Source organism: Euprymna scolopes, chromosome 8, assembly GCF_053919585.1.
Source record: "Euprymna scolopes isolate OS-2025 chromosome 8, ASM5391958v1, whole genome shotgun sequence".
Taxonomy (NCBI): domain Eukaryota; kingdom Metazoa; phylum Mollusca; class Cephalopoda; order Sepiida; family Sepiolidae; genus Euprymna; species Euprymna scolopes.
In genome coordinates, this window is record NC_136489.1 from 141148540 (window position 1) to 141176242 (window position 27703).

General features: G+C 33.9%; 1 protein-coding gene across 7 annotated transcripts in view; it reads right to left on the minus strand.

The window, feature by feature from the left end:
- Positions 1-27703, minus strand: part of LOC145283792 (clathrin interactor 1-like) — a 546043-nt gene that overhangs the window by 249060 nt on the left and 269280 nt on the right. For all 7 annotated transcript variants that reach the window (XM_080132873.1, XM_080132871.1, XM_080132868.1 and 4 more), the window contains one exon: positions 27216-27426. In XM_080132873.1, the coding sequence (XP_079988999.1) occupies positions 27216-27426 (211 nt within the window). The remainder of the gene's footprint in view (positions 1-27215; positions 27427-27703) is intronic.

Sequence of the window (27703 nt, forward strand, 5' to 3'; positions counted from 1 at the left end):
TTTTTTATCTACAGATTTGAAAGTTTGTATATAGGGTATTCAGACATATGGAAATATATCTAGCATAATCTATCTATTATATCTATAAAAGTGAAAATGTGTGTGTGTGTGTGAGGTAGCCAGAGAGAGAGAGAGAGAGAGACAACAATTCTCAACCTATATATTCAATAAAGAGGCAGCTTCAAAACCAACACCCTCTTTCTCTTTTCTCTCTCTCTCACCAACTTACTCTTCTCTCTCTCTCACCCTCTTTCTCTTGACCTCCTACTACTGTTAAACTGTGTGTGTGGGGGGGGTGAAGAGGCAGCTTGAAAACCAACAAAAACAGTGCACAGTTTCCCAAGCATTTGGGGTGGGAAGGGGGGGAAGAAGCCGAGCGCACAGTTTCGTGAGAGAGAGAGAGAACAATTCTCAACCTATATACTCAACAAATTTTTTATCTACAGATTTGAAAGTTTGTATATAGGGTATTCAGACATATGGAAATATATCTAGCATAATCTATCTATTATATCTATAAAAGTGAAAATGTGTGTGTGTGTGAGGTAGCCAGAGAGAGAGAGAGAGAGAGAGAGAGAGACAACAATTCTCAACCTATATATTCAATACATTTTATATCTACAGATTTGAAAATTTGTATATAGGGTATTCAGACATATGGAAATATATCTAGCATAATCTATCTATTATATCTATAAAAGTGAAAATGTGTGTGTGTGTGTGTGTGTGTGCGTAAGAGAGAGAGAGAACAATTCTCAACCTATATACTCAACGTATTTTTATCTACGGATTTTAAACTTTGTATATAGGGTATTCAGACATATAGAAATATATCTAGCATAATCTATACATTATATCTATAAAAGTGAGAATGTGAGTGTGTGAGAGAGAGAGAACAATTCTCAACCTATATATTCAACAAATTTTTTACCTACAGATTTGAAAATTTGTATATTGGGTATTCAGACATATGGAAATATATCTAGCATAATCGATCTATTATATCTATAAAAGTCAGAATGTTTGCGTGTGGTTGTGTGTGTAAGGTTGCGAGAGAGAGAGAGAGAACAATTCTCAACCTATCTATTCAATAAATTTGTTATCTACAGATTTGACCATTTGTATATAGGGTATTCAGACATATGGAAATATATCCAGCATAATCTATCTATTATATCCATAAAAGTGAGAATGTGTGTGAGAGAGAGAGAGAGAGAGAGAGAGAGAGAGTAAGTACAATTCTCACCCTATATATTCAACATATTTTTTATCTACCGATTAGAAAATTTGTATATAGGGTATTCAGACATATGGAAATATATCTAGCATAATCTATCTATTATATCTAGAAAAGTGAGAATGTGTGTGAAAGAGAGAGAGAGAAGAGAGAGAGAGAGAACAATTCTCAACCTATATATTCAACTAATTTTTATGTACAGATCTGAAAATTTGTATACAGGGTATTCAGACATATGGAAATATATCTAGCATAATCTATTATATCTATAAAAAGTAGAATGTGTGTGTGTGTGTGTGAGTGAGTGAGTGAGTGAGTGAGTGAGAGAGAGAGAGAGAGAACAATTCTCAACCTATATACTCAACAAATTTTGTATCTACAGATTTGATAATTTGTATATAGGGTATTCAGACATAAGGAAATATATCTAGCATAATCTATCTATTATATCTATAAAAGTGAGAATGTGTGTGAAAGAGAGAGAGAGAGAACAATTCTCAACCTATATATTCAACAAATTCTATCTTTACAGATTTGAAAATTTGTATATAGGGTATTCAGACATATGGAAATATATCTAGCATAATCTATTATATCTATAAAAGTGAGAATGTGTGTGTGAGAGAGAGAGAAAGAACAATTCTCAACCTATATACTCAACAAATTTTTTATCTACAGATTTAAAAATTTGTATATAGGGTATTCAGACATATAGAAATATATCTAGCATAACCTATCTATTATATCTATAAAATGACCATGTGTGTGTGTGTGAGAGAGAGAGAGAGAGTCAGAGAGAGAGAGAGAACAATTTTCAGCTTGTGTGTGTGTGAGAAAGAGAGAGAGAGAAAGAGAGGAAGGAAAATTCTCACCCTATATATTCAACAAATTTTTTATCTACATATTAGAAAATTTGGATATAGGGTATTCAGACGTATGGAAATATATCTAGCATAATCTATCTATTATATCTATAAAAGTGAGAATGTGTGTGTGAGAGAGAGAGAAAGAGAGAGAGAGAGAACAATTCTCAACCTATATATTCAACTAATTTTTTATCTACAGATTTGAAAATGTGTATATTGGGTATTCAGACATATGTAAATATATCTGGCATAATCTATGTATTATATCTATAAAAGTGTGAATGTGAGTGATGGAAAGAGCAAAAAATTCTCAACCTATATAACCTATAAAAGTGAGAATATGTGTGAGAGAGAGAGAGAGAGAGAACAATTCTCAACCTATATATTCCACACATTTTTGGGCACAGATTTGGAAATTTGTATATAGGGTAGGCAGACATATAGAAATATATCTAGCATAATCTATCTATTATATCTATAAAAGTGAGAACTTGTGTGTGTGTGTGTGTGTGTGAGAGAGAGAGAGAACAATTCTTAACCTACATACTCAACAAATTTTTTACCTACAGTTTAGAAAATTTGTATATAGGGTATTCAGACATATGGAAATATATCTAGCATAATCTATCTATTATAACTACAAAAGTTAGAATGTGTGTGTGAGAGAGAGAGAGAGAACAATTCTAAACCTATATATTCAACAAATTTTTTATCTACAGATTTGAAACTTTGTATATAGGGTATTCAGACATATGGAAATATATCTAGCATAATCTATCTATTTTATCTATAAAAGTGAGAATGCGTGTGTGTGAGATAGCGAGAGAGAGAGAGAGAAAAAGAGAGAGATAAAAATTCTCAACCTATACATTCAACAAATTTTTTATCCACAGATTTGAACATTTGTATATAGGGTGTTCAGACATATAGAAATATATCTAGCATAATCTATCTATTATATGTATAAAAGTGAGAATGTGTGTGTGTGTGAGAGAGAGGACAATTGTCAACCTATGTATACAACAAATTTTTTATCTACAGATTTCAAAATTTGTATATTGGGCATTCAGACATATTTCAATATATCTGGCATAATCTGTCTATTATATCTATAAAAGTGAGAATGTGTGTGATAGAGAGAGAGAGAACAATTCTCAACCTATATACTCAACAAATTTTTTATCTACAGATTTGAAAATTTGTATATAGGGTATTCAGACATATGGAAATATATCTAGCATAATCTATTATATCTATAAAAGTGAGAATGTGTGTGTGTGTGTGAGAGAGAGAGAGAGAGAGAGAGAGAACAATTCTCAACCCATATACTCAACAAATTCTTTATCTACAGATTTTAAAATTTGTATATAGAGTATTCATACAAATAGAAATATATCTAGGATAATCTTTCTATTATATCTATAAAAGTGAGAATGTGTGTGTGTGTGAGCGAGAGAGAGAGAGAGAGAGAGAGAGAGAGAACAGTTCTCAACCTATACATTCAACAAATTTTTATATATAGGGTATTCAGAAATATCGAAATATATCTAGCATAATCTATTATATCTTTAAAAGTTAGAATGTGTGTGTGTGAGAGATAGAGAGAACAATTCTCAACCTATGCACTCTAAAAATTTTTTATCTACAAATTAGAAAATTTGTATATAGGGTATTCACACATATGGAAATATATCTAGCATAATCTATCTATTATATCTATAAAAGTTAGAATGTGTGTGTGAGGTAGCCAGAGAGAGAGAGAGAGAGAGAGAGAGTAAGAACAATTTTCAACCTATATATTCAACAAATATTTGATCTACAGATTAGAAAATTTGTATATAGGGTATTCAGACATATGGAAATATATCTAGCATAATCTATCTATTATATCTCTAAAATTGAGAATGTGTGTGTGAGAGAGAGAGAGAGAACAATTTTCAACCTATATACTCAACAAATTTTTTTATCTACAGATTTGAAAATTTGTATATAGGGTATTCAGACATATGGAAATATATCTAGAGTAATCTATCTATTATATCTATAAAAGTGAGAATGCGTGTGTGTGTGAGAGAGAGCGACACAGAACAATTCTCAACCTATATATTCAACAAATTTTTTATGTACAGATCTGAAATATCACATTTGTATAGAAGTAGAAATCTTGATACCTACTCTGATACCTAATAAAAGAAAGGACACTCTTTAGGGCGGATTTTGATTATAACAAGTCACTAATTAGAAATTATAATAAACATTCTAATAATTTAAGAATTTTACCAAAATAAAATTGCATGGTAATCACCCAATTTCTGCCACAAAATTTTGATTGGCAGAACTCATAAACATAAAATATATATTTTCTAATTTCATCTTTTTTTTTTCTTTTTACATAATCTGGTTTGATGTTTTCCCAAATATTCAAATCACTATATTTTGCTGCTTAATATCAAATACAGCAACTGAGTTATTTTTATGCATCAAACAATTACATTTTCTCATTCATCCAAACTAATCACTGAACATCAATTTCATATTTTCTTCACTAAAATATTACTGTGCTTGATGTCATCAAGTGGAGCGGATCATTTTTTTTTCATTTGTTCACACATTTTTCCAATTTATATATATTTTAAAGATTCTTAGCCTATGTCATTGCATACCAATCTGTTTATTAAAAGTTAAGGTTCACTGTAAACACATATGTTACACCAAAATAAAAACGCTTCAGATAATGTCTTGATATTCAATTCAGTTTCTCACATGACATCTTATGAAGTTAGTAGAAATGTTACAGACTTTTGAATCTCAAACACTTTCAATACTGTGCACTGATATTTTCTTTTTTGCAATATAAGCACATTCATGATTTTTTTTACAAACGTTAAAAACTTTCACATTGTGTAGCAATATACTGAAACAATTATAAAAATATTTGTTTTTATTTTGAATGATGCAGGGCATCTGAAGAGAGATTTTTCTAACAAAATGAAAGTATAATTTTTAGCAATAGGTATCTAGGAAAAGGCCACTACATCTATATATATAAAAGGCAAAAATCGGTGTGTATGTATGTATGTATGTATGTTTGTTTGTAACGCTAAAACTTTTGACAGACACAACCAAAGTTGACAAATTAGGTAGCATATTGCACCTTGATCACCCGGATGACAAATATCGAAATTTCACGTCAAACGGACAACTAGAAGGGGGTTAACTGATCATTTTTCTCCCAGGGGGGCCCCCCAAAAAACCTGTCATTTTAACATTATTCATTAGCTGTCACGTGACGTGACGTCAGCTCAGTAAAATGTCGGCTACGCTGAGCCTCTGACGTACATTAAAGCTGCCTGCGAGGAGTATCATTGATACTATAACACAGTTAAATATTAGTTTAAGAGTCGAACCGTTATTACCAACGGATTTATCGCACTTCAAAAAGAAGAATCCCAAAATTACATAAAAATTGACGTAGGGAAAATGTTTTTATTTTTGCTTGAAGTTTTTTACCGGCGAAGAAAGATGACTATGCTCTTTGCTATAGTTTACCATGTAAACAAGGCTTTAGCCATTTTGTTTTTACCTCCTAACTCTGTTAAACTGGAAGGGGGAGGGGTGGCTATCAGTATAAGGCCGCTTAAATACACGAAAATTACTTTTATACGAGTTTGTTTTCTTATGAATGGAACCGCGTTTATAGGGGGGAGGGGGGAGGAGGCAATGTGCACAGTCTCCCAAGCATTACCTACTATAAAAAAAGATGCACATTTACCCTCTTCTCTCACCCTCTTTCTCTCTCTCTCTCTCTCTTTCTCTTCTCTCTCTCACTCTCTTTCTCTATCACCCTCTTCTCTCTCTCTCTTTCTCTTCTCTCTCTCATCCTCTTTCTCTCTCTCTCACCCTCTTCTCTCTCTCTACCTTTTTCTCTTCTCTCTCGCACCCTCTTCTCTCTCTCTCACCCGCTTCTCTCTCTCTACCTCTTTCTCTTCTCTCTCGCACCCTCTTCTCTCTCTCACCCGCTTCTCTCTCTCTACCTCTTTCTCTTATCTCTCTCTCTCTCAACCTCTTCTCTCTCTCTCTCTTACCCTCTTCTCTCTCTCACTCTCTGTGTACACCTTTTTCTCTTCTCTTCTCTCTCTCTCTGACCCTCTTTCTCTCTCTCTCACCCTCTTTTTCTGCTCTCTCTCACCCTTCTCTCTCTCTCTCTCTACCTCTTTCTCTTCTCTATCACCCTCTTTCCCTGCTCTCTCTCACCTTCATCTCTCTCTCTCTACCTATTTCTCTTCTCTCTCTCTCCCTCTGCTCTCTCTCACCCTCTTCTTTCTCCCTCACCCTCTTCTCTCTCTCTCTCACCCTCTTCTTTCTCCCTCACCCTCTTCTCTCTCTCTCTCTACCTCTTTCTCTTATCTCTCTCTCTCACTACCCCTCTCTCTCTCTGTCTTACCCTCTTCTCTCTCTCTCTACCTCTTTCTCTTATCTCTCTCTCTCACTACCTCTCTCTCTCTCACCCTCTTCTCTCTCTCACCCTCTTTCTCTCTTACCCTCTTCTCTCTCTACCTCTTTCACTTCTCTCACCCTCTTTCTCTCTCACCCTCTTTCTCTGCTCTCTCTCACCCTCTTCTCTGCTCTCTCTCACCCTCTTCTCTCTCTACCTCTTTCTCTTCTCTCTCTCTCACCCTCTTCTCTCTCTCTTACCTATTTTGTAATATATATATATAGATATATATATTGTACAAACTATTGTACAAACTATTACCACTTATCAAGGCCTATAGGCCACTCGAGGATGAAAGTTTAAAAGTGCACAGTAGTCAAATTCGGCAAAGATGACGGAACCGCTTTAAGAGGAGGATGAATTATTCAGTGACTCCAACCTATTTTGTTACATATATGTATGTATATATTTTTGTAAAAAATATATATTACTACTTATCAAGGCCCATAGGACACTCGAGGATTAGAGTTGAAAAGTGCACAGCAGTCAAATCTGGGAAAGAGGATGGAACCGCTTTAACGGGAGGATGAGTTATTCAGCGACTCCAACCTGTTTTTTTATATATATATATTTATATCTATATTTATTAAAAAATATATATTACCACTTATCAAGGACAATAGGCCACTCGAGGATGAGAGTTGAATAGTGCACTGTATAAAAAATACGGTAAAGAGGATGGAACCGCTTTAACGGGAGGATGAGTTATTCAGCAACTCCAACCTATTTTTTTATATATATATATATATATACTTTTATTAAAAAATATATATTACCACTTATCAAGGACAATAGGCCACTCGAGGATGAGAGTTGAAAAGTGCATAGTAGTAAAATTCGGGAAAGAGGATGGAACCGCTTTAACGAGAGGATGAGTTATTCAGCGACTCCAACCTATTTTTTTTATATATATATATATATATATATATATATTTATAACAAAAATATATTACCACTTATCAAGGCCCATAGGCTACTCGAGGATAAGAGTTGAAAAGTGCACATTAGTCAAATTCGGGAAAGAGGATGGAACCGCTTTAACGGGAGGATGAGTGATTCAGCGACTCCAACCTATTTTGTTATATATATATATATATATATATATATATATATTTTGTACAAACTATATATTACCACTTATCAAGGCCCATAGGCCACACGAGGATGAGAGTTTAAAAGTGCACAGTAGTCAAATTTGGGAAAGAGGATTTAATCGCTTTAATAGAAGGATGAATTATTCAGCGACTCACACCTGTTTTGGTATATATATATATATATTTATAAAAAAATATGTATTACCACTTATCAAGGCCCATAGGCCACTCGAGGATGAGAGTTAAAAAGTCCACAGTAGTCAAATTTGGGAAAGAGGATGGAACCGCTTTAACAGGAGGATGAGTTATTCAGCAACTCCAACCTATTTTGTTATATATATATATATATATATATATATATATATTTTTCATAAAATATGTATTACCACTTATCAAGGCCCATAGTCCACTCGAGGACGAGAGTTGAAAAGTGCACAGTAGTCAAATTGGGGAAAGAGGATGGAACCGCTTTAACGGGAGGATGAGTTATTCAGCGACTCCAACCTTTTTTTTTATTTTGTAAAAAATATATATGACCACTTATCAAGGCCCAGAGGCCACTCGAGGATAAGAGTTGAAAAGTGCACAGTAGTCAAATTTGGGAAATTTGTTATATATCTATTTTTTTGTTACTTAGGCATTTCCACTTATCAAGGCCCAGATACATCTCGAGGATAAGAGTTAAATGTGCACAGTAGTCAATTGGACAATAAGGCCCAGAGGCCACCCGAGGATAAGGGTTGAAAATGGCAGTAGTTAATTGGACAACATAGTAATCGTTAGTAATGGAAAGTCGGGAAATTTGTTATATATATATTTATATTTTGTTTAGATAGGCATTACCACTTATCAAGGCCCAGAGGCCACTAGAGGATAAGTGTTGAAAAGTGCAGTAGTCAATTGGACAAAATATAGTAATTGTTAGTAATGGAAATTCAGTAAATTTGTTATATATATATTAATATTTTGTTAAATACGCATTACCACTTATCAAAGCCCACAGGCCACTCGAGGATAAGGATTGAAAAGTGCACCGTAGTAGTCGGTTGTAATGGAAATGCGGGATATTTGTAATATACCTATTTTTTGTTACTTAGGCACAACCACTTATTAAGGCCCAGAGGCCACTCGATGGTATTACCACTTATCAAGGCCCAGAGGCCACTCGAGGATAAGCGTTTAAAAGTGCAGTAGTCAATTGGACAATATAGTAATCGTTAGTAATGGAAATTCAGTAAATTTGTTATATATATGTATATTTTGTTACATACGCATTACCATTTATCAAGGCCCAGAGGCCACTCGAGGATAAGGATTGAAAAGTGCACAGTAGTCAATTGGACAATATAGTAATCGTTAGTAATGGAAATTCAGTAAATTTGTTATATACCTATTTTTTGTTACTTGGTCATTTCCACTTATCAAGGCCCAGAGGCCACTCGAGCATAAGAGTTAAAAAGTCCACAGTAGTCAATTGGACAATAAGGCCCAGAGGCCACCCGAGGATAAGGGTTAAAAAGTGCAGTAGTCCATTGGTCAATATAGTAATCGTTAGTAATTACTACTTCTCAAGGCCCAGAGGCCACTCGAGGATAAGGGTTGAAAAGCGCAGTAGTCAATTGGACAATACAGTAATCGTTAGTAATGGAAATTCAGTAAATTTGTTATATATATATATATTTATATTTTGCTAAATACGCATTACTACTTATCAAGGCCCAGACGCCACTCGAGGATAAGGGTTGAAAATATTCAACAAATTTTTTATCTACAGATTAGAAAATTTGTATATAGGGTATTCAGACATATGGAATATATCTAGCATAATCTATCTATTATATCTATAAAAGTCAGAATGTTTGTGTGTGTGGGTGTGTGTGAGGTAGAGAGAGAGAGAGAGAACAATTCTTAACCTATATATTCAACAAATTTTTTATCTACAGATTTTAAATTTGTTATAAAGGTTATTCATACATATGGAAATATATCTAGCATAATCTATCTATTATATCTACAAAAGTGAAAATGTGTGTGTCTGTGAGAGAGAGAGCAATTCTCAACCTATATAATCAACAAATTTTTTATCTACAGATTAGATAATTTGTATATAGGGTATTCAGACATATGGAAATATATCTAGCATAATCTATCTATTATGTCTATAAAAGTGAGAATATGTCTGTGTGTGAGAGAGAGAGAGTAAGAACAATTCTCACCCTTTATATTCAACAAATTTTTATCTACAGATTAGAAAATTTTTATATAGTGTATTCAGACATATGGAAATATATCTAGCATAATCTATCTATTATATCTATAAAAGTGAGCATGCGTGAGAGGAGAGAGAGAGAGAGAGAACAATTCTCAACCTATATACTCAACAAATTTTTTATCTACAGATTTGAAAATTTGTATATAGATTATTCAGACACATGGAAATATATCTAGCATAATTTATCTATTATATCTATAAAAGTGAGAATGTGTGGGTGTGTGAGAGAGAGAATGAGAGAGAACAATTCTCAGCTTATATATGCAACAAATTGTTTATCTACAGATCCGAAATATCACATTTGTATAGAAGTAGAAATCTGGATACCTATTCTGATACCTAATAAAAGAAAGGACACTCTTTGGGGCGGATTTTGATGATAACAAGTCACTAATAAGAAATTATAATAAACATTGAAATAATTTAAGAATTTCATCAAAATAAAATTGCATGGTAATCACCCAATTTCTGCCACAAAATTTTGATTGGCAAAACTCATAAACAGAAAATATATATTTTCTAATTTCATCTTTTTTTTTATATAATCTGATTTGATGTTTTCCTTAATATTCAAATCACTATATTTTGCTGCTTAATATCAAATACAGCAAATGAGTTATTTTTTATGCATCAAACAATTACATTTTCTCATTCATCCAAACTAATCACTGAACATCAATTTCATATTTTCTTCACTAAAATATTACTGTGCTTGATGTCATCAAGTGGAGCGGATCATTTTTTTTTCATTTGTTCACACATTTTTCCAATTTATATATATTTTGTCTAAGATTCTTAGCCTATGTCATTGCATACCAAGCTGTTTATTAAAAGTTACGGTTCACTGTAAACACATACGTTACACCAAAATAAAAACGCTTCAGATAATGTCTTGATATTCAATTAAGTTTCTCACATGACATCTTATGAAGTTAGTAGAAATGTTACAGACTTTTGAATCTCAAACACTTTCAATACTGTGCACTGATATTTTCTTTTTTGGAATATAAGCACATTCATGATTTTTTTTTACAAACGTCAACAAATTTCACAATGTGTAGCAATGTACTGAAACAATTATAAAAATATTTGTTTTTATTTTGGATGATGCAGGGCATCCGAAGAGAGATTTTTCTAACAAAATGAAAGTATAATTTTTAGCAATAGGTATCTAGGAAAAGGCCACTACATACGTTATAAATTCCAAATTTCCACAACCTGGCAAATACTGGTACACGCTAGCAAATTTAGATTTGCAATTACAGAATATGATTCTAATTTTTTCCTTTGCTCTTTATTCTAACACTACACTAAGTTTACTGTTTTATTTCGCTACAGTTGATATTGTGTAGAACAATAAGAAAATCATAGTGAACAATGCATTCAACAAAATTTCACACACATTTCTAGATACCTATATCTAATAAGTTCAAAAGAAAGGACACACTTAGGGAGGTATTTTGGTGGTCAAGTCACTAAATAGAGATTAGCTGGTTTCCCGGCATAGCCCAGGATGTAATAAAGATTGACTGAAATACATGTTCTAGCTGGTTTCTAGGCGTTGCCAGGGATGTAATATAGACACATTATGTTGTATATTACCTGTTCTCTTCTCCCTAAGGTAAAACAATTTCATATACATGCTGTAAATTACCTATGCTAGGGATAAAACATGAACAATACCAGTCCGGGGGTAGATAAAACAAATAATACATAGAGATGAAAGATTCGTCTCCCCTAAGAATAAAACATATGTTCAATATCTGCTTTTGTTTTTTCATTGTTTATACGGTCCCGAGCAACGCCGGGTAGCCCTGCTAGTATGTTATAAGTTCCAAATTTCCACAACCTGGCCAATACTGGTACATGCTAGCAAATTTAGATTTGCAATTACAAAATATGATTCTAATTTTTTCCTTTGCTCTTTATTCTAACACTACACTAAGTTTACTGTGTTATTGTTCTACACAATATCAACTGTAGCGAAATAAGAAAATCATAGTGAACAATGCATTCAACAAAATTTCACACACATTTCTAGATACCTATATCTAATAAGTTCAAAAGAAAGGACACACTTAGGGAGGTATTTTGGTGGTCAAGTCACTAAAAAGAGATTAGCTGGTTTCCCGGCATAGCCCAGGATAGATTAAAGATTGACTGAAATACATGTTCTAGCTGGTTTCTAGGCGTTGCCAGGGATGTAATATAGACACATTATGTTGTATATTACCTGTTCTCTTCTCCCTAAGGTAAAACAATTTCATATACATGCTGTAAATTACCTATCCTAGGGATAAAACATGAACAATATCAGTCCTAGGGTAGATAAAACAAATAATACATAGAGATGAGATTCCTCTCCCCTAAGAATCAAACATATGTTCAATATCTGCTTTTGTTTTTTCATTGTTTATACGGTCCCGAGCAACGCCGGGTAGCCCTGCTAGTAATATATAAAAGGCAAAAATCGGTGTGTATGTATGTATGTATGTATGTATGTTTGTTTGTAACGCTAAAACTTTTGACAGACACAACCAAAGTTGACAAATTAGGTATCATATTGCACCTTGATCACCCGCATGACAAATATCGAAATTTCACATCAAACGGACAATTAGAAGGGGGTGAACTGATCATTTTTCTCCCAGGGGGGGCCCCCAAAAAAATTTTCATTTTAACGTTATTCAATACGTGTCACGTGACGTGACGTCAGCTCAAACTTTTGACAGACACAACCAAAGTTGACAAATTAGATATCATATTGAACCTTGATCACCCGCATGACAAATATCGAAATTTCACACCAAACGGACCATTAAAAGGGGGTGAACTGATCATTTCTTTCCCAGGGGGGCCCCCCAAAAAAACCTGTCATTTTAATGTTAATATTACGTAATCCAAAAACGCTTAGTCATGTCACGTGACGTGACGTCAACATCCAGTAATGGCGAACAAATGTAAATAAAAACTTTGTTTTACCGATACTTTTGTAATTTCTCTTCTGCTTTGTTCTATAGATTATTAAACTCCATGACAATGTCTCCAACGTAATTAACTGGTTAAAAATAGTATTTATACAAGAGTTTTAACGAAAAATGTCAGGAAAAAATGTACAGGAATAAAAAAAATTCAGCTTTCAAAATATTCGTCGATAAAAAAACCGATCTTTATATTTACGCTAGCCATTTTGTATATTACCACGTGACCTGCTATCTCTTAAACTGGAGGGGGGGATCCACTTGAATCCAACAAAACCAGTAATTTTTTTTTCTATTATATATACATTATTTTCTATAAAATTAAGTGTAGACTTTATAATTAAAACAAAAAATGTTATTCATACTAAAAAAAAAAAGCGCTTAGTCATGTCACGTGACGTGACGTCAACATCCACTAATGGCGAACAATTGTAAATAACAACTTTTTTCACAAAACCAACACCGTCTTTCTTTTTTCTCTCTCTCTTTCTCTCTCTCTCTCACCCACTTACTCTTCCCTCTCTCTCACCCTCTTTCTCTTGACGTCACACCACTGTTAAACTGTGGGGGGGGGGGAAGAGGCAGCTTCAAACCAACAAAAACAGTGCACACATTCCCAGGCATTATCTCCTATAGATGCACATTTTATTAGAAATTCAGCTTTCAAAATATTAGACGATAATAAAAATATCGTTATATTTATGGTAGAAAATAAATAGCCATTTTGTATATTACCACGTGACCTCATACCTCTTAAACTGGAAGGGGGGAGGAGAGGAGGCCGCTTCAAAACCAACACTGTCTTTCTCTTTTCTCTCTCTCTCACTCACCCACTTACTCTTCTCTCTCTCACCCACTGTTAAACTGGGGGGGGGGGGAAGAGGCAGCTTCAAAACCAACACCGTCTTTCTCTTTTCTCTCTCTCTCACCAACTTACTCTTCTCTCTCTCTCACCCTCTTTCTCTTGACCTCCTACTACTGTTAAACTGTGTGTGTGGGGGGGGGGAAGAGGCAGCTTGAAAACCAACAAAAACAGTGCACAGTTTCCCAAGCATTTGGGGTGGGGGGACGAGACTAGAACCGCTTTTGTGGGGGGAAGGGGGGGAAGAAGCCGAGTGCACAGTTTCCCAAGCATTACCTCCTACTAAAAAAAGATGCACACTTTATATTTACTTAGTGGGGTGGGGGGAAGAGAATGACACCGCTTTTGTGGGGGAGGAGGGGGGAAATAGGCCGAGTGCACAGTTTCCCAAGCATTACCTCCTATTAAAAAAAGATGCACACTTTATATTTGAGTGTGTGTGTGAGAGAGAGAGCAATTCTCAACCTATATACTCAACAAATTTTTTATCTACAGATTTGAAAGTTTGTATATAGGGTATTCAGACATATGGAAATATATCTAGCATAATCTATCTATTATATCTATAAAAGTGAAAATGTGTGTGTGTGTGTGAGGTAGCCAGAGAGAGAGAGAGAGAGAGACAACAATTCTCAACCTATATATTCAATACATTTTTTATCTACAGATTTTAAACTTTGTATATAGGGTATTCAGACATATAGAAATATATCTAGCATAATCTATACATTATATCTATAAAAGTGAGAATGTGAGTGTGTGAGAGAGAGAGAACAATTCTCAACCTATATATTCAACAAATTTTTTATCTACAGATTTGAAAATTTGTATATTGGGTATTCAGACATATGGAAATATATCTAGCATAATCGATCTATTATATCTATAAAAGTCAGAATGTTTGCGTGTGGTTGTGTGTGTAAGGTTGCGAGAGAGAGAGAGAACAATTCTCAACCTATCTATTCAATAAATTTGTTATCTACAGATTTGACCATTTGTATATAGGGTATTCAGACATATGGAAATATATCCAGCATAATCTATCTATTATATCCATAAAAGTGAGAATGTGTGCGTGAGAGAGAGAGAGAGAGTAAGTACAATTCTCACCCTATATATTCAACAAATTTTTTATCTACCGATTAGAAAATTTGTATATAGGGTATTCAGACATATGGAAATATATCTAGCATAATCTATCTATTATATCTATAAAAGTGAGAATGTGTGTGAAAGAGAGAGAGAAGAGAGAGAGAGAGAACAATTCTCAACCTATATATTCAACTAATTTTTATGTACAGATCTGAAAATTTGTATACAGGGTATTCAGACATATGGAAATATATCTAGCATAATCTATTATATCTATAAAAGGTAGAATGTGTGTGTGTGTGTGTGTGTGAGTGAGTGAGTGAGTGAGAGAGAGAGAGAACAATTCTCAACCTATATACTCAACAAATTTTGTATCTACAGATTTGATAATTTGTATATAGGGTATTCAGACATAAGGAAATATATCTAGCATAATCTATCTATTATATCTATAAAAGTGAGAATGTGTGTGTGAGAGAGAGAGAGAACAATTCTCAACCTATATATTCAACAAATTCTATCTTTACAGATTTGAAAATTTGTATATAGGGTATTCAGACATTTGGAAATATATCTAGCATAATCTATTATATCTATAAAAGTGAGAATGTGTGTGTGAGAGAGAGAGAGAAAGAACAATTCTCAACCTATATACTCAACAAATTTTTTATCTACAGATTTAAAAATTTGTATATAGGGTATTCAGACATATAGAAATATATCTAGCATAACCTATCTATTATATCTATAAAATGACCATGTGTGTGTGTGTGAGAGAGAGAGTCAGAGAGAGAGAGAGAACAATTTTCAGCCTATATATTCAACACATTTTTTATCTACAGATTTGACAATTTGTATATAGGGTATTCAGACATATAGCAATATATCTAGCATATTCTATCTATTATATCAATAAATGTGAGAATGTGTATGTGTGTGTGTGTGAGAAAGAGAGAGAGAAAGAGAGGAAGGAAAATTCTCACCCTATATATTCAACAAATTTTTTATCTACATATTAGAAAATTTGGATATAGGGTATTCAGACGTATGGAAATATATCTAGCATAATCTATCTATTATATCTATAAAAGTGAGAATGTGGGTGTGAGAGAGAGAAAGAGAGAGAAAGAGAGAGAGAGAGAGAGAACAATTCTCAACCTATATATTCAACTAATTTTTTATCTACAGATTTGAAAATGTGTATATTGGGTATTCAGACATATGTAAATATATCTGGCATAATCTATGTATTATATCTATAAAAGTGTGAATGTGAGTGATGGAAAGAGCAAAAAATTCTCAACCTATATTTACAACAAATTGTTTATCTACAGATTTGAAAATTTGTATGTAGGGTATTCAGACATATGGAAATATATCTAGCATAATCTATTATATCTATAAAAGGTAGAATGTGTGTGTGTGTGTGTAGGTGTGTGTGAGAGAGAACAATTCTCAACCTATATACTCAACAAATTTTTTATCTACAGATTTGAAATTTTGTATATAGGGTATTCAGACATATAGAAATATATCTAGCATAATCTTTCTATTATATCTATAAAAGTGAGAATATGTGTGTGAGAGAGAGAGAGAGAGAACAATTCTCAACCTATATATTCCACACATTTTTGGGTACAGATTTGAAAATTTGTATATAGGGTAGGCAGACATATAGAAATATATCTAGCATAATCTATCTATTATATCTATAAAAGTGAGAACTTTTGTGTGTGTGTGTGTGTGAGAGAGTGAGAGAGAGAGAGAGAGAGAGAGAGAGAACAATTCTTAACCTACATACTCAACAAATTTTTTACCTACAGCTTAGAAAATTTGTATATAGGGTATTCAGACATATGGAAATATATCTAGCATAATCTATCTATTATAACTACAAAAGTCAGAATGTGTGTGTGTGAGAGAGAGAGAACAATTCTAAACCTATATATTCAACAAATTTTTTATCTACAGATTTGAAAATTTGTATATAGGGTATTCAGACATATGGAAATATATCTAGCATAATCTATCTATTTTATCTATAAAAGTGAGAATGTGTGTGTGTGAGATAGCGAGAGAGAGAGAGAGAGAGAAAAAGAGAGAGAGAGAAAAATTCTCAACCTATACATTCAACAAATTTTTTATCCACAGATTTGAACATTTGTATATAGGGTGTTCAGACATATAGAAATATATCTAGCATAATCTATCTATTATATGTATAAAAGTGAGAATGTGTGTGTGTGTGAGAGAGAGGACAATTCTCAACCTATGTATACAACAAATTTTTTATCTACAGATTTCAAAATTTGTATATTGGGCATTCAGACATATTTCAATATATCTGGCATAATCTGTCTATTATATCTATAAAAGTGAGAATGTGTGGGATAGAGAGAGAGAACAATTCTCAACCTATATACTCAACAAATTTTTTATCTACAGATTTGAAAATTTGTATATAGGGTATTCAGACATATGGAAATATATCTAGCATAATCTATTATATCTATACAAGTGAGAATGTGTGTGTGTGTCTGTGTGTGTGTGTGTGTGAGAGAGAGAGAGAGAGAGAGAGAGAGAGAGAGAGAGAGAGAGAGAGAACAATTCTCAACCCATATACTCAACAAATTCTTTTATATATCTAGCATAATCTTTCTATTATATCTATAAAAGTGAGAATGTGTGTGTGTGTGTGAGCGAGAGAGAGAGAGAGAGAGAGAGAGAGAGAGAGAGAGAACAGTTCTCAACCTATACATTCAACAAATTTTTTATCTACAGATTTGAAAATTTGAATATAGGGTATTCAGAAATATCGAAATATATCTAGCATAATCTATTATATCTTTAAAAGTTAGAATGTGTGTGTGTGAGAGATAGAGAGAACAATTCTCAACCTATGCACTCTACAAATTTTTTATCTACAAATTAGAAAATTTGTATATAGGGTATTCACACATATGGAAATATATCTAGCATAATCTATCTATTATATCTATAAAAGTTAGAATGTGTGTGTGTGAGGTAGCGAGAGAGAGAGAGAGAGAGAGTAAGAACAATTTTCAACCTATATATTCAACAAATATTTGATCTACAGATTAGAAAATTTGTATATAGGGTATTCAGACATATGGAAATATATCTAGCATAATCTATCTATTATATCTCTAAAATTGAGAATGTGTGTGTGAGAGAGAGAGAGAACAATTTTCAACCTATATACTCAACAAATTTTTTATCTACAGATTTGAAAATTTGTATATAGGGTATTCAGACATATGGAAATATATCTAGAGTAATCTATCTATTATATCTATAAAAGTGAGAATGCGTGTGTGTGTGAGAGAGAGCGACACAGAACAATTCTCAACCTATATATTCAACAAATTTTTTATGTACAGATCTGAAATATCCCATTTGTATAGAAGTAGAAATCTTGATACCTACTCTGATACCTAATAAAAGAAAGGACACTCTTTAGGGCGGATTTTGATTATAACAAGTCACTAATTAGAAATTATAATAAACATTCAAATAATTTAAGAATTTTACCAAAATAAAATTGCGTGGTAATCACCCAATTTCTGTCACAAAATTTTGATTGGCAGAACTCATAAACATAAAATATATATTTTCTAATTTCATCTTTTTTTTTCTTTTTACATAATCTGGTTTGATGTTTTCCCAAATATTCAAATCACTATATTTTGCTGCTTAATATCAAATACAGCAACTGAGTTATTTTTATGCATCAAACAATTACATTTTCTCATTCATCCAAACTAATCACTGAACATCAATTTCATATTTTCTTCACTAAAATATTACTGTGCTTGATGTCATCAAGTGGAGCGGATCATTTTTTTTTCATTTGTTCACACATTTTTCCAATTTATATATATTTTGTTAAAGATTCTTAGCCTATGTCATTGCATACCAATCTGTTTATTAAAAGTTAAGGTTCACTGTAAACACATATGTTACACCAAAATAAAAACGCTTCAGATAATGTCTTGATATTCAATTCAGTTTCTCACATGACATCTTATGAAGTTAGTAGAAATGTTACAGACTTTTGAATCTCAAACACTTTCAATACTGTGCACTGATATTTTCTTTTTTGCAATATAAGCACATTCATGATTTTTTTTACAAACGTTAAAAACTTTCACATTGTGTAGCAATATACTGAAACAATTATAAAAATATTTGTTTTTATTTTGAATGATGCAGGGCATCCGAAGAGAGATTTTTCTAACAAAATGAAAGTATAATTTTTAGCAATAGGTATCTAGGAAAAGGCCACTACATATGTTATAAGTTCCAAATTTCCACAACCTGGCAAATACTGGTACACGCTAGCAAATTTAGATTTGCAATTACAAAATATGATTCTAATTTTTTCCTTTGCTCTTTATTCTAACACTACACTAAGTTTACTGTGTTATTTCGCTACAGTTGATATTGTGTAGAACAATAAGAAAATCATAGTGAACAATGCATTCAACAAAATTTCACACACATTTCTAGATACCTATATCTAATAAGTTCAAAAGAAAGGACACACTTAGGGAGGTATTTTGGTGGTCAAGTCACTAATAAGAGATTAGCTGGTTTCCCGGCATAGCCCAGGATATAATAAAGATTGACTGAAATACATGTTCTAGCTGGTTTCTAGGCGTTGCCAGGGATGTAATATAGACACATTATGTTGTATATTACCTGTTCTCTTCTCCCTAAGGTAAAACAATTTCATATACATGCTGTAAATTACCTATGCTAGGGATAAAACATGAACAATACCAGTCCTAGGGTAGATAAAACAAATAATACATAGAGATGAAAGATTCCTCTCCCCTAAGAATCAAACATATGTTCAATATCTGCTTTTGTTTTTTCATTGTTTATACGGTCCCGAGCAACGCCGGGTAGCCCTGCTAGTCTATATATATAAAAGCCAAACGTCTGTGTGTATGTATGTTTGTTTGTAACGCTAAAACTTTTGAAAGACGGAACCAGAGTTGACAAATTTGGTATCATATCGAAGCCCCATATCCCGGATGACAAATATCGAAATTTCACGTCAAACGGACCAGTAGAAAGGGGTGAACTTATCGTTTTTCTCCCAGGGGGGGGGGCCCCAAAAAACCTGTCATTTTAACGTTATTCATTACGTGTCACGTGACGTGACGTCAGCTCAGTAAAATGTCGGCTGCGGCTGAGGTACGTTAAAACTGCCTTCGGAGGAGAAATTGATACTATAACACAGTTAAATATTAGTTTTCGACTCGAACCGTTATTACCAACGGAATTATCGCACTCCAAAAATCAAAATCCCAAAATTACACGAAAATTGACGTAGGGAAAATGTTTTTATTTTTGCTTGAAGTTTTTTGCCGGCGAAGATGACTTTGCTCTTTGTAAAACATGTAAACAAAGATTTAGCCAACAGATTTAGCCATTTTGTTTATACATTCTAACTCTGTTAACTTGAAGGGGGAGGGGTGGGTATCAGTATCAGGCCGCTTATGTAAACGAAAATTAGGTCGCATGCACATTTTCCAAAGAACACATTCTCTCTCTCTCGCCGTCTTTCTCTCTCTCTCTCGCCGTCTTTCTCTCTCTCTCTCTCTCTCGCCGTCTTTCTCTCTCTCTCTCTCGCCGTCTTTCTCTCTCTCTCTCTCTCGCCGTCTTTCTCTCTCTCTCTCTTCTATCTCTACACCTTTCCTAACTCTCTCGATCACCATATTTCTCTCTCTCTCACTCTCTTCTCTCTCTCTCTCTAGACCTCTTTCTCTTCTCTTTCTGTCTCTCACCCTCTTTATCTACTCTCTCTCTCTCACCCTCTTTCCCTTCTATCTATATTAGCACTTATCAAGGCCAATAGGCAACTCGAGATTGAGAGTTCAAACGTGCACAGTAGTGAAATTTGGGAAAGAGGATGGAACAACTTTCTCTTCTGCGTCTCTCTCACACTATTTATCTTCTCTCTCTCTCTCTCGCTCTCTCTCTCTCTCACTCTGTTTCTCTTCTCTCTATATTAGCACTTATCAAGGCCAATAGGCAAATCGAGGATAGACTCGACGATGAGAGTTCAAACGTGCACAGTATTACAATTTGGAAAAGAGGATGGAACAACTTTCTCTTCTGCCTCTCTCTAACACTCTTTATCTTCTCTCTCTCTCACCCTGTTTCTCTTCTCTCTATATTAGCACTTATCAAGGCAAATAGGCAACTCGAGGATCAACTCGGCTCACCATATTTCTCTCTCTCTCACTCTCTTCTCTCTCTCTCTCTCCCTCTAGACCTCTTTCTCTCTCTCACCCTCTTTATCTACTCTCTCTCTCACCCTCTTTCCCTTCTATCTATATTAGCACTAATCAAGGCCAATAGGCAACTCGAGATTGAGAGTTCAAACGTGCACAGTAGTGAAATTTGGGAAAGAGGATGGAACAACTTTCTCTTCTGCCTCTCTCTCACACTATTTATCTTCTCTCTCTCTCTCTCTCGCTCTCTCTCTCACTCTGTTTCTCTTCTCTCTATATTAGCACTTATCAAGGCCAATAGGCAAATCGAGGATAGACTCGACTCACCATATTTCTCTCTCTCTCTCACTCTCTCTCTCTCTAGACCTCTTTCTCTTCTCTTTCTCTCTCTCACCCTCTTTATCTACTCTCTCTCTCTCACCCTCTTTCCCTTCTATCTATATTAGCACTTATCAAGGCCAATAGGCAACTCGAGATTGAGAGTTCAAACGTGCACAGTAGTGAAATTTGGGAAAGAGGATGGAACAACTTTCTCTTCTGCCTCTCTCTCACACTATTTATCTTCTCTCTCTCGCTCTCTCTCTCTCACGCTGTTTCTCTTCTCTCTATATTAGCACTTATCAAGGCCAATAGGCAAATCGAGGATAGACTCGAGTATGAGAATTCAAACGTGCACAGTATTACAATTTGGAAAAGAGGATGGAACAACTTTCTCTTCTGCCTCTCTCTAACACTCTTTATCTTCTCTCTCTCTCACCCTGTTTCTCTTCTCTCTATATTAGCACTTATCAAGGCAAATAGGCAACTCGAGGATCAACTCGACTCACCATATTTCTCTCTCTCTCTCACTCTCTTCTCTCTCTCTCTAGACCTCTTTCTCTTCTCTTTCTCTCTCTCACCCTCTTTATCTACTCTCTCTCTCACCCTCTTTCACTTCTATCTATATTAGCACTTATCAAGGCCAATAGGCAACTCGAGATTGAGAGTTCAAACAACTTTCTCTTCTGCCTCTCTCTCACACTATTTATCTTCTCTCTCTCTCTCACCCTGTTTCTCTTTTCTCTATATTAGCACTTATCAAGGCCAATAGGCAACTCGAGGATCAACTCGACGATGAGAGTTCAAACGTGCACAGTATTCAAATTTGGAAAAGAGGATGGAACAACTTTCTCTTCTGCCTCTCTCTAACACTCTTTATCTTCTCTCTCTCTCACCCTGTTTCTCTTCTCTCTATATTAGCACTTATCAAGGCAACTCGAGGATCAACTCGACTCACCATATTTCTCTCTCTCTCACTCTCTTCTCTCTCTCTAGACCTCTTTCTCTTCTCTTTCTCTCTCTCACCCTCTTTATCTACTCTCTCTCTCACCCTCTTTCCTTTCTATCTATATTAGCACTTATCAAGGCCAATAGGCAACTCGAGATTGAGAGTTCAAACGTGCACAGTAGTGAAATTTGGGAAAGAGGATGGAACAACTTTCTCTTCTGCCTCTCTCTCACACTATTTATCTTCTCTCTCTCTCTCGCTCTCTCTCTCTCACTCTGTTTCTCTTCTCTCTATATTAGCACTTATCAAGGCCAATAGGCAAATCGAGGATAGACTCGAGTATGAGAATTCAAACGTGCACAGTATTACAATTTGGAAAAGAGGATGGAACAACTTTCTCTTCTGCCTCTCTCTAACACTCTTTATCTTCTCTCTCTCTCACCCTGTTTCTCTTCTCTCTATATTAGCACTTATCAAGGCAAATAGGCAACTCGAGGATCAACTCGACTCACCATATTTCTCTCTCTCTCACTCTCTTCTCTCTCTCACCCTCTTTAAGGCAACTCGAGGATGAGAGTTCATATTTCTCTCTCTCTCACTTCTCTCTCTCTCTCTCACCCTCTTTAAGGCAACTCGAGGATGAGAGTTCATATTTCTCTCTCTCTCTCACTCTCTTCTCTCTCTCTCTCTAGACCTCTTTCTCGCTCTCACCCTCTTTATCTACTCTCTCTCTCTCTCTCACCCTCTTTCCCTTCTATCTATATTAGCACTTATCAAGGCCAATAGGCAACTCGAGGATGAGAGTTCAAACGTGCACAGTAGTGAAATTTGGGAAAGAGGATGAAACAACTTTCTCTTCTGCCTCTCTCTCACACTCTTTATCTTCTCTCTCTCTCTCTACCACTTTTACTCTTCTCTCTTTATTAGCACTTATCAAGGCCAATAGGCAACTCGAGGATAAACTCGACAATGAGAGTTCAAATGTGCACAGTAGTGAAATTTGGGAAAGAGGATGGAACAACTTTCTCTTCTGCCTCTCTCTCACACTCTTTATCTTCTCTCTCTCTCAACCCCTGTTTCTCTTCTCTCTATATTAGCACTTATCAAGGCCAATAGGCAACTCGAGGATAAACTCGACGATGAGAGTTCAAATGTGCACAGTAGTGAAATTTGGGAAAGAGGATGGAACAACTTTCTCTTCTGCCTCTCTCTCACACTCTTTATCTTCTCTATCTCTACCCCTGTTTCTCTTCTCTCTATATTAGCACTTATCAAGGCCAATAGGCAACTCGAGGATCAACTCGACGATGAGAGTTCAAACGTGAACAGTAGTCAAATTTGGGAAAGAGGATGGAACAACTTTCTCTTCTGCCTCTCTCTCACACTCTTTATCTTCTCTCTCTCTCTCTCTCACCCTGAAAGATTCCTCTCCCCTAAGAATAAAACATATGTTCAATATCTGCTTTTGTTTTTTCATTGTTTATACGGTCCCGGGCAACGCCGGGTAGCCCTGCTAGTATATTATAAAATAATATCTCTGATGATGTAGTGGAAGTAGAAAATAATAAGAGGATAAGTTGCCATGCTACTACCTCAGATTATGTCGTAATTGAGAGAGTTAATTAGAGCAGAGAAATTGTAGCAATTTATGAATTATTATTTAACCGAATGATTATTAGTGCAAAAGATACATGAGATATATACAGGTAGCGTGGTCAATTTGGATTAATGTCTGGCACCAGCGTTTTGTTTGCTATAATGTTTTATTATAGACTAGCTGTACCCTACCACGCGTTGCTGTGGCTCAATTTGGTGTAATGGAAAATTCTAATAGAAAGAGAAAATGCATGTTTCTTATATTCTTAGTACAGCAGTCCACTCCAAAAAGTAAAAAAAAAAAAAAAAAAAAAAAAAAAAAAAAGGCGAAAATGAAAAAAATGGTACTCTTGCAGAATTGGATCCTGATCCTTGGGATTAACGTCAATCATGGCTTGGGCTCGACCAACAATCGGCAGATAAAGCTGAACGTATCAAAAATGTTGAAACGCTAAATGTTTTTTTTGTTTTTTTTCTGTATACAAAAATGCGAGTTAGTAATTAATATTTGAGTGATGGGGGGGGGGGGGTTACTATACACAGATTCGAAAAAGTTGTCCAAAAACAAATAAATGAAAGCAAAGGTAAGGTAAGTTACGTTTCTACCTAACTGGATAATTATTTAGTGTTTTTATGTAATGTAAAATGTTTAATCGGCTGGAAAAACAGAAATGGTTGCAGACTCTGTTGAATATGTTAAGTTTGGGAAAGTAAGTTGAAAACTAAAAACTATACAATACAGTGTGAAAAACCCACTGAATATATGTTACCATGACATAGGCTGACATAATTGGTGGGTTTGTGACATTATTTTGTATAATTTTTTTAGTTTTAACTCACTTTCTCAAACTTAACATAATCAACAGTGTCCACCACCATTTGTAGCTTTCAAATACCCTGATAAATACTGCTTTTCGAGCTGACTAAACGTTACATTAAATGAAAAGGGTTTGTATTACTAAACACAGATACAAAGAAGTTATCAAAAAATAAATATATAACAAATAAATGTTATCAAACGCAAGAAAAGTAAATGTTCTACCTAACTGGATAAGATTGTAGTGTTTTTATGTAATGCATAATCGGTTCAAAAACATGCAGTGTTTATCGGTATATTTGAAAAATACAAATGGCGGCAGATTGTATCGAACATGGTAAGTTTGGAGAAATTTTGGGAAAATGAGTTTAGACTAAAAAAACTATACAAAATACTGTTAGGAACTCACTCAATATATGTTACTGCGACGTAGGCTTACATATAATCAGTGGTTTTAAACTTTTGCTCGATACAGATGATGACTTTTAAGAGTCCCTTTTAGTGATTACCTGGTTTGAGGATATTCTACAACTAAACGGCAAATCTGCCCCAAAAATCCGGTATTATTTTACTTTAAGGCCCGTCTCATGTTCGTATATAATCAAATATTTTATTGTAGATTTCAGTGTACTAAAAACGAATCTGCAAACCATTTCCGTCGCAAAAAGAAAGTTTTCATGATATGAAGAAATTACTTTTTCGAAAAGTGGGTTATCACTTTTCAATATAAATTTAACATAAAATGAGCACCCACTTTCTGGCCACCCGAGAGCGGGGTATTTTTCTGTGTGTGGGGGGTGTTTTGGCGGCCGCTGCGATCTTAATTTATTTTAATTACATGCAAACATTCCTTGACTTTACAGATAAATTTTCTGAAAATTTCAATAAAATTGGTAACATTCTTTGAACGAACCAAGAATTACATTTTTATATATATAGATTGGAATAATTGTTTCGATTTTAGTAAAAAGGATAGATATAAAGAAGATAGTTAGAACAGAAGATAATTAAAAATATTACTGATGTTCTTGATGAATCACTAAGTTTTTGTTCTTTTCTTATCATTCAAACACAAATAATAAGAAAAGAACAAAAACTTAGTGATTCATATAATATATGGTTAAGTGTTAGTTTTACTCATTTAGAACTACTTTAAAGCTTCACTACTCACTCATTTTGCAACCAAATTTCAAACAAATTTTGCAATTCATAGCTCACGTTCTCAGCTATACTTTGAAATAAAAATTTCAAATTTTAGTTAATTAAAACAAAAGTTATAATAAATTACTGGTGTTCAAAAGTCCTCAGAATTAGTAAGGAACTGTTAGCTACCATAGCAACTTTTTCAACATTGAAGTTTCAGAGACTATTTCTTCTGATTGACTGTTGGTTACCATAGCAATTTTTTTGTCATTGACACCTTCATAAATCATAGCAGGAATGTCGCTAGCATGCCATTTTATTTGGGTTATACAGAGAGATTTAACAAAAGTGATGCTCTTTGCTTTGCTAGGGGTGATAATATTTTGCTTAGAACATCACCCGTTAATTCCGTTTCTATTTTTGTCTCTTCTGTTTATTATAGAATATATAATATATTTCTGTTAAGTATAATTCTTCTTATTTGATTTTTTTTTATTTAGTCAATTTAAGTTGGTAATAATTTTTTTTATGGATTGTTGACAATGTGTATGATATTGAACACAAAAAAGAAAATATTTCAAAATGAAATCATGGATTTCATAGAAAAATGCGAGCAGGAAAAGTAATATGGTTAAGATTAAGCTTAGAAAAGTAAAAGAACTGGAATAGAAAAAGACAATATATTGTCTTTTTTCTAGTAAAAAATATAAATTTATAAATTTTATGCTATGTGATCAAATTATTAGGATGGCTTTGCAATTCTTACAATGACAAATAATGACAAATTTAAACAATGTAGCTGCATTAAATCTTGCAAGAAAAATATTAAAAAATTGTAATGAAATAAAATGTCAGAACCCCTCACCAATGCCAAATTCATACCAACTCCTCTTAACTCAAACCATAATTCACAATATCAACTAACCATCTATGCTCTCTCAGCTACAAAAAACTTGACACATTATCTTTTTTAATTCATCCTTATTATTGCTGTTATTCTGCTCGTGTGAATTACTGCTACATGAATGTAAAGAATTCATCTACAAATTCAAGTCTTTCTTTTTCCTTCCCCAATCCCATCACCTGATAAATCAAACAGCTTGTGTGAATCTTCTATTACATAAATTTGTAAGGAAGATTACATTTAACTGAGTTTAATTACTAAGAAAGAGAAGTGGAGCTTCAGCGATTTGATCTACCACAGAACAAAAATAGCAGATATCTTACCTGGTTATTTTCCTTCCCATACATGGCTGCAGCACCCAAGTCTAATTTCTTGCCACTACGGGTTGTGCGAATATTGGTTGTTATTTTTTCTGTGTGTGTTGTCTGAGTACGTTCCACAGAAGTGTATTCTTCATCTTCATCTTTAAATTCATAGTCTTTCTGATCACGAGGGGATTTTTCTTTATCTTCGTATCTGTTTTCATACTCATCACTAACAACAAGAAATTAAATACCAAGTGAATCAAAAAATTCAGACAACTCTGAATGAAATTTGGTTTGAATACTTTCCAAACTGAAAATTTGAGTAATGAATGTTGAAAAACTTTCTGAAAATAAAACGAGTCAAATTGTGAAAGATTTTCACAAGAACTGCAAGAAATCAATTAATTTAAAAAGCAAAACTTTCAATCATATTTCAAAATTTAAAGCAAAAGGCTTTAAATGAATATTAGGTGAAAATTAATAAATCCATGAATGTCAGTCTTCAG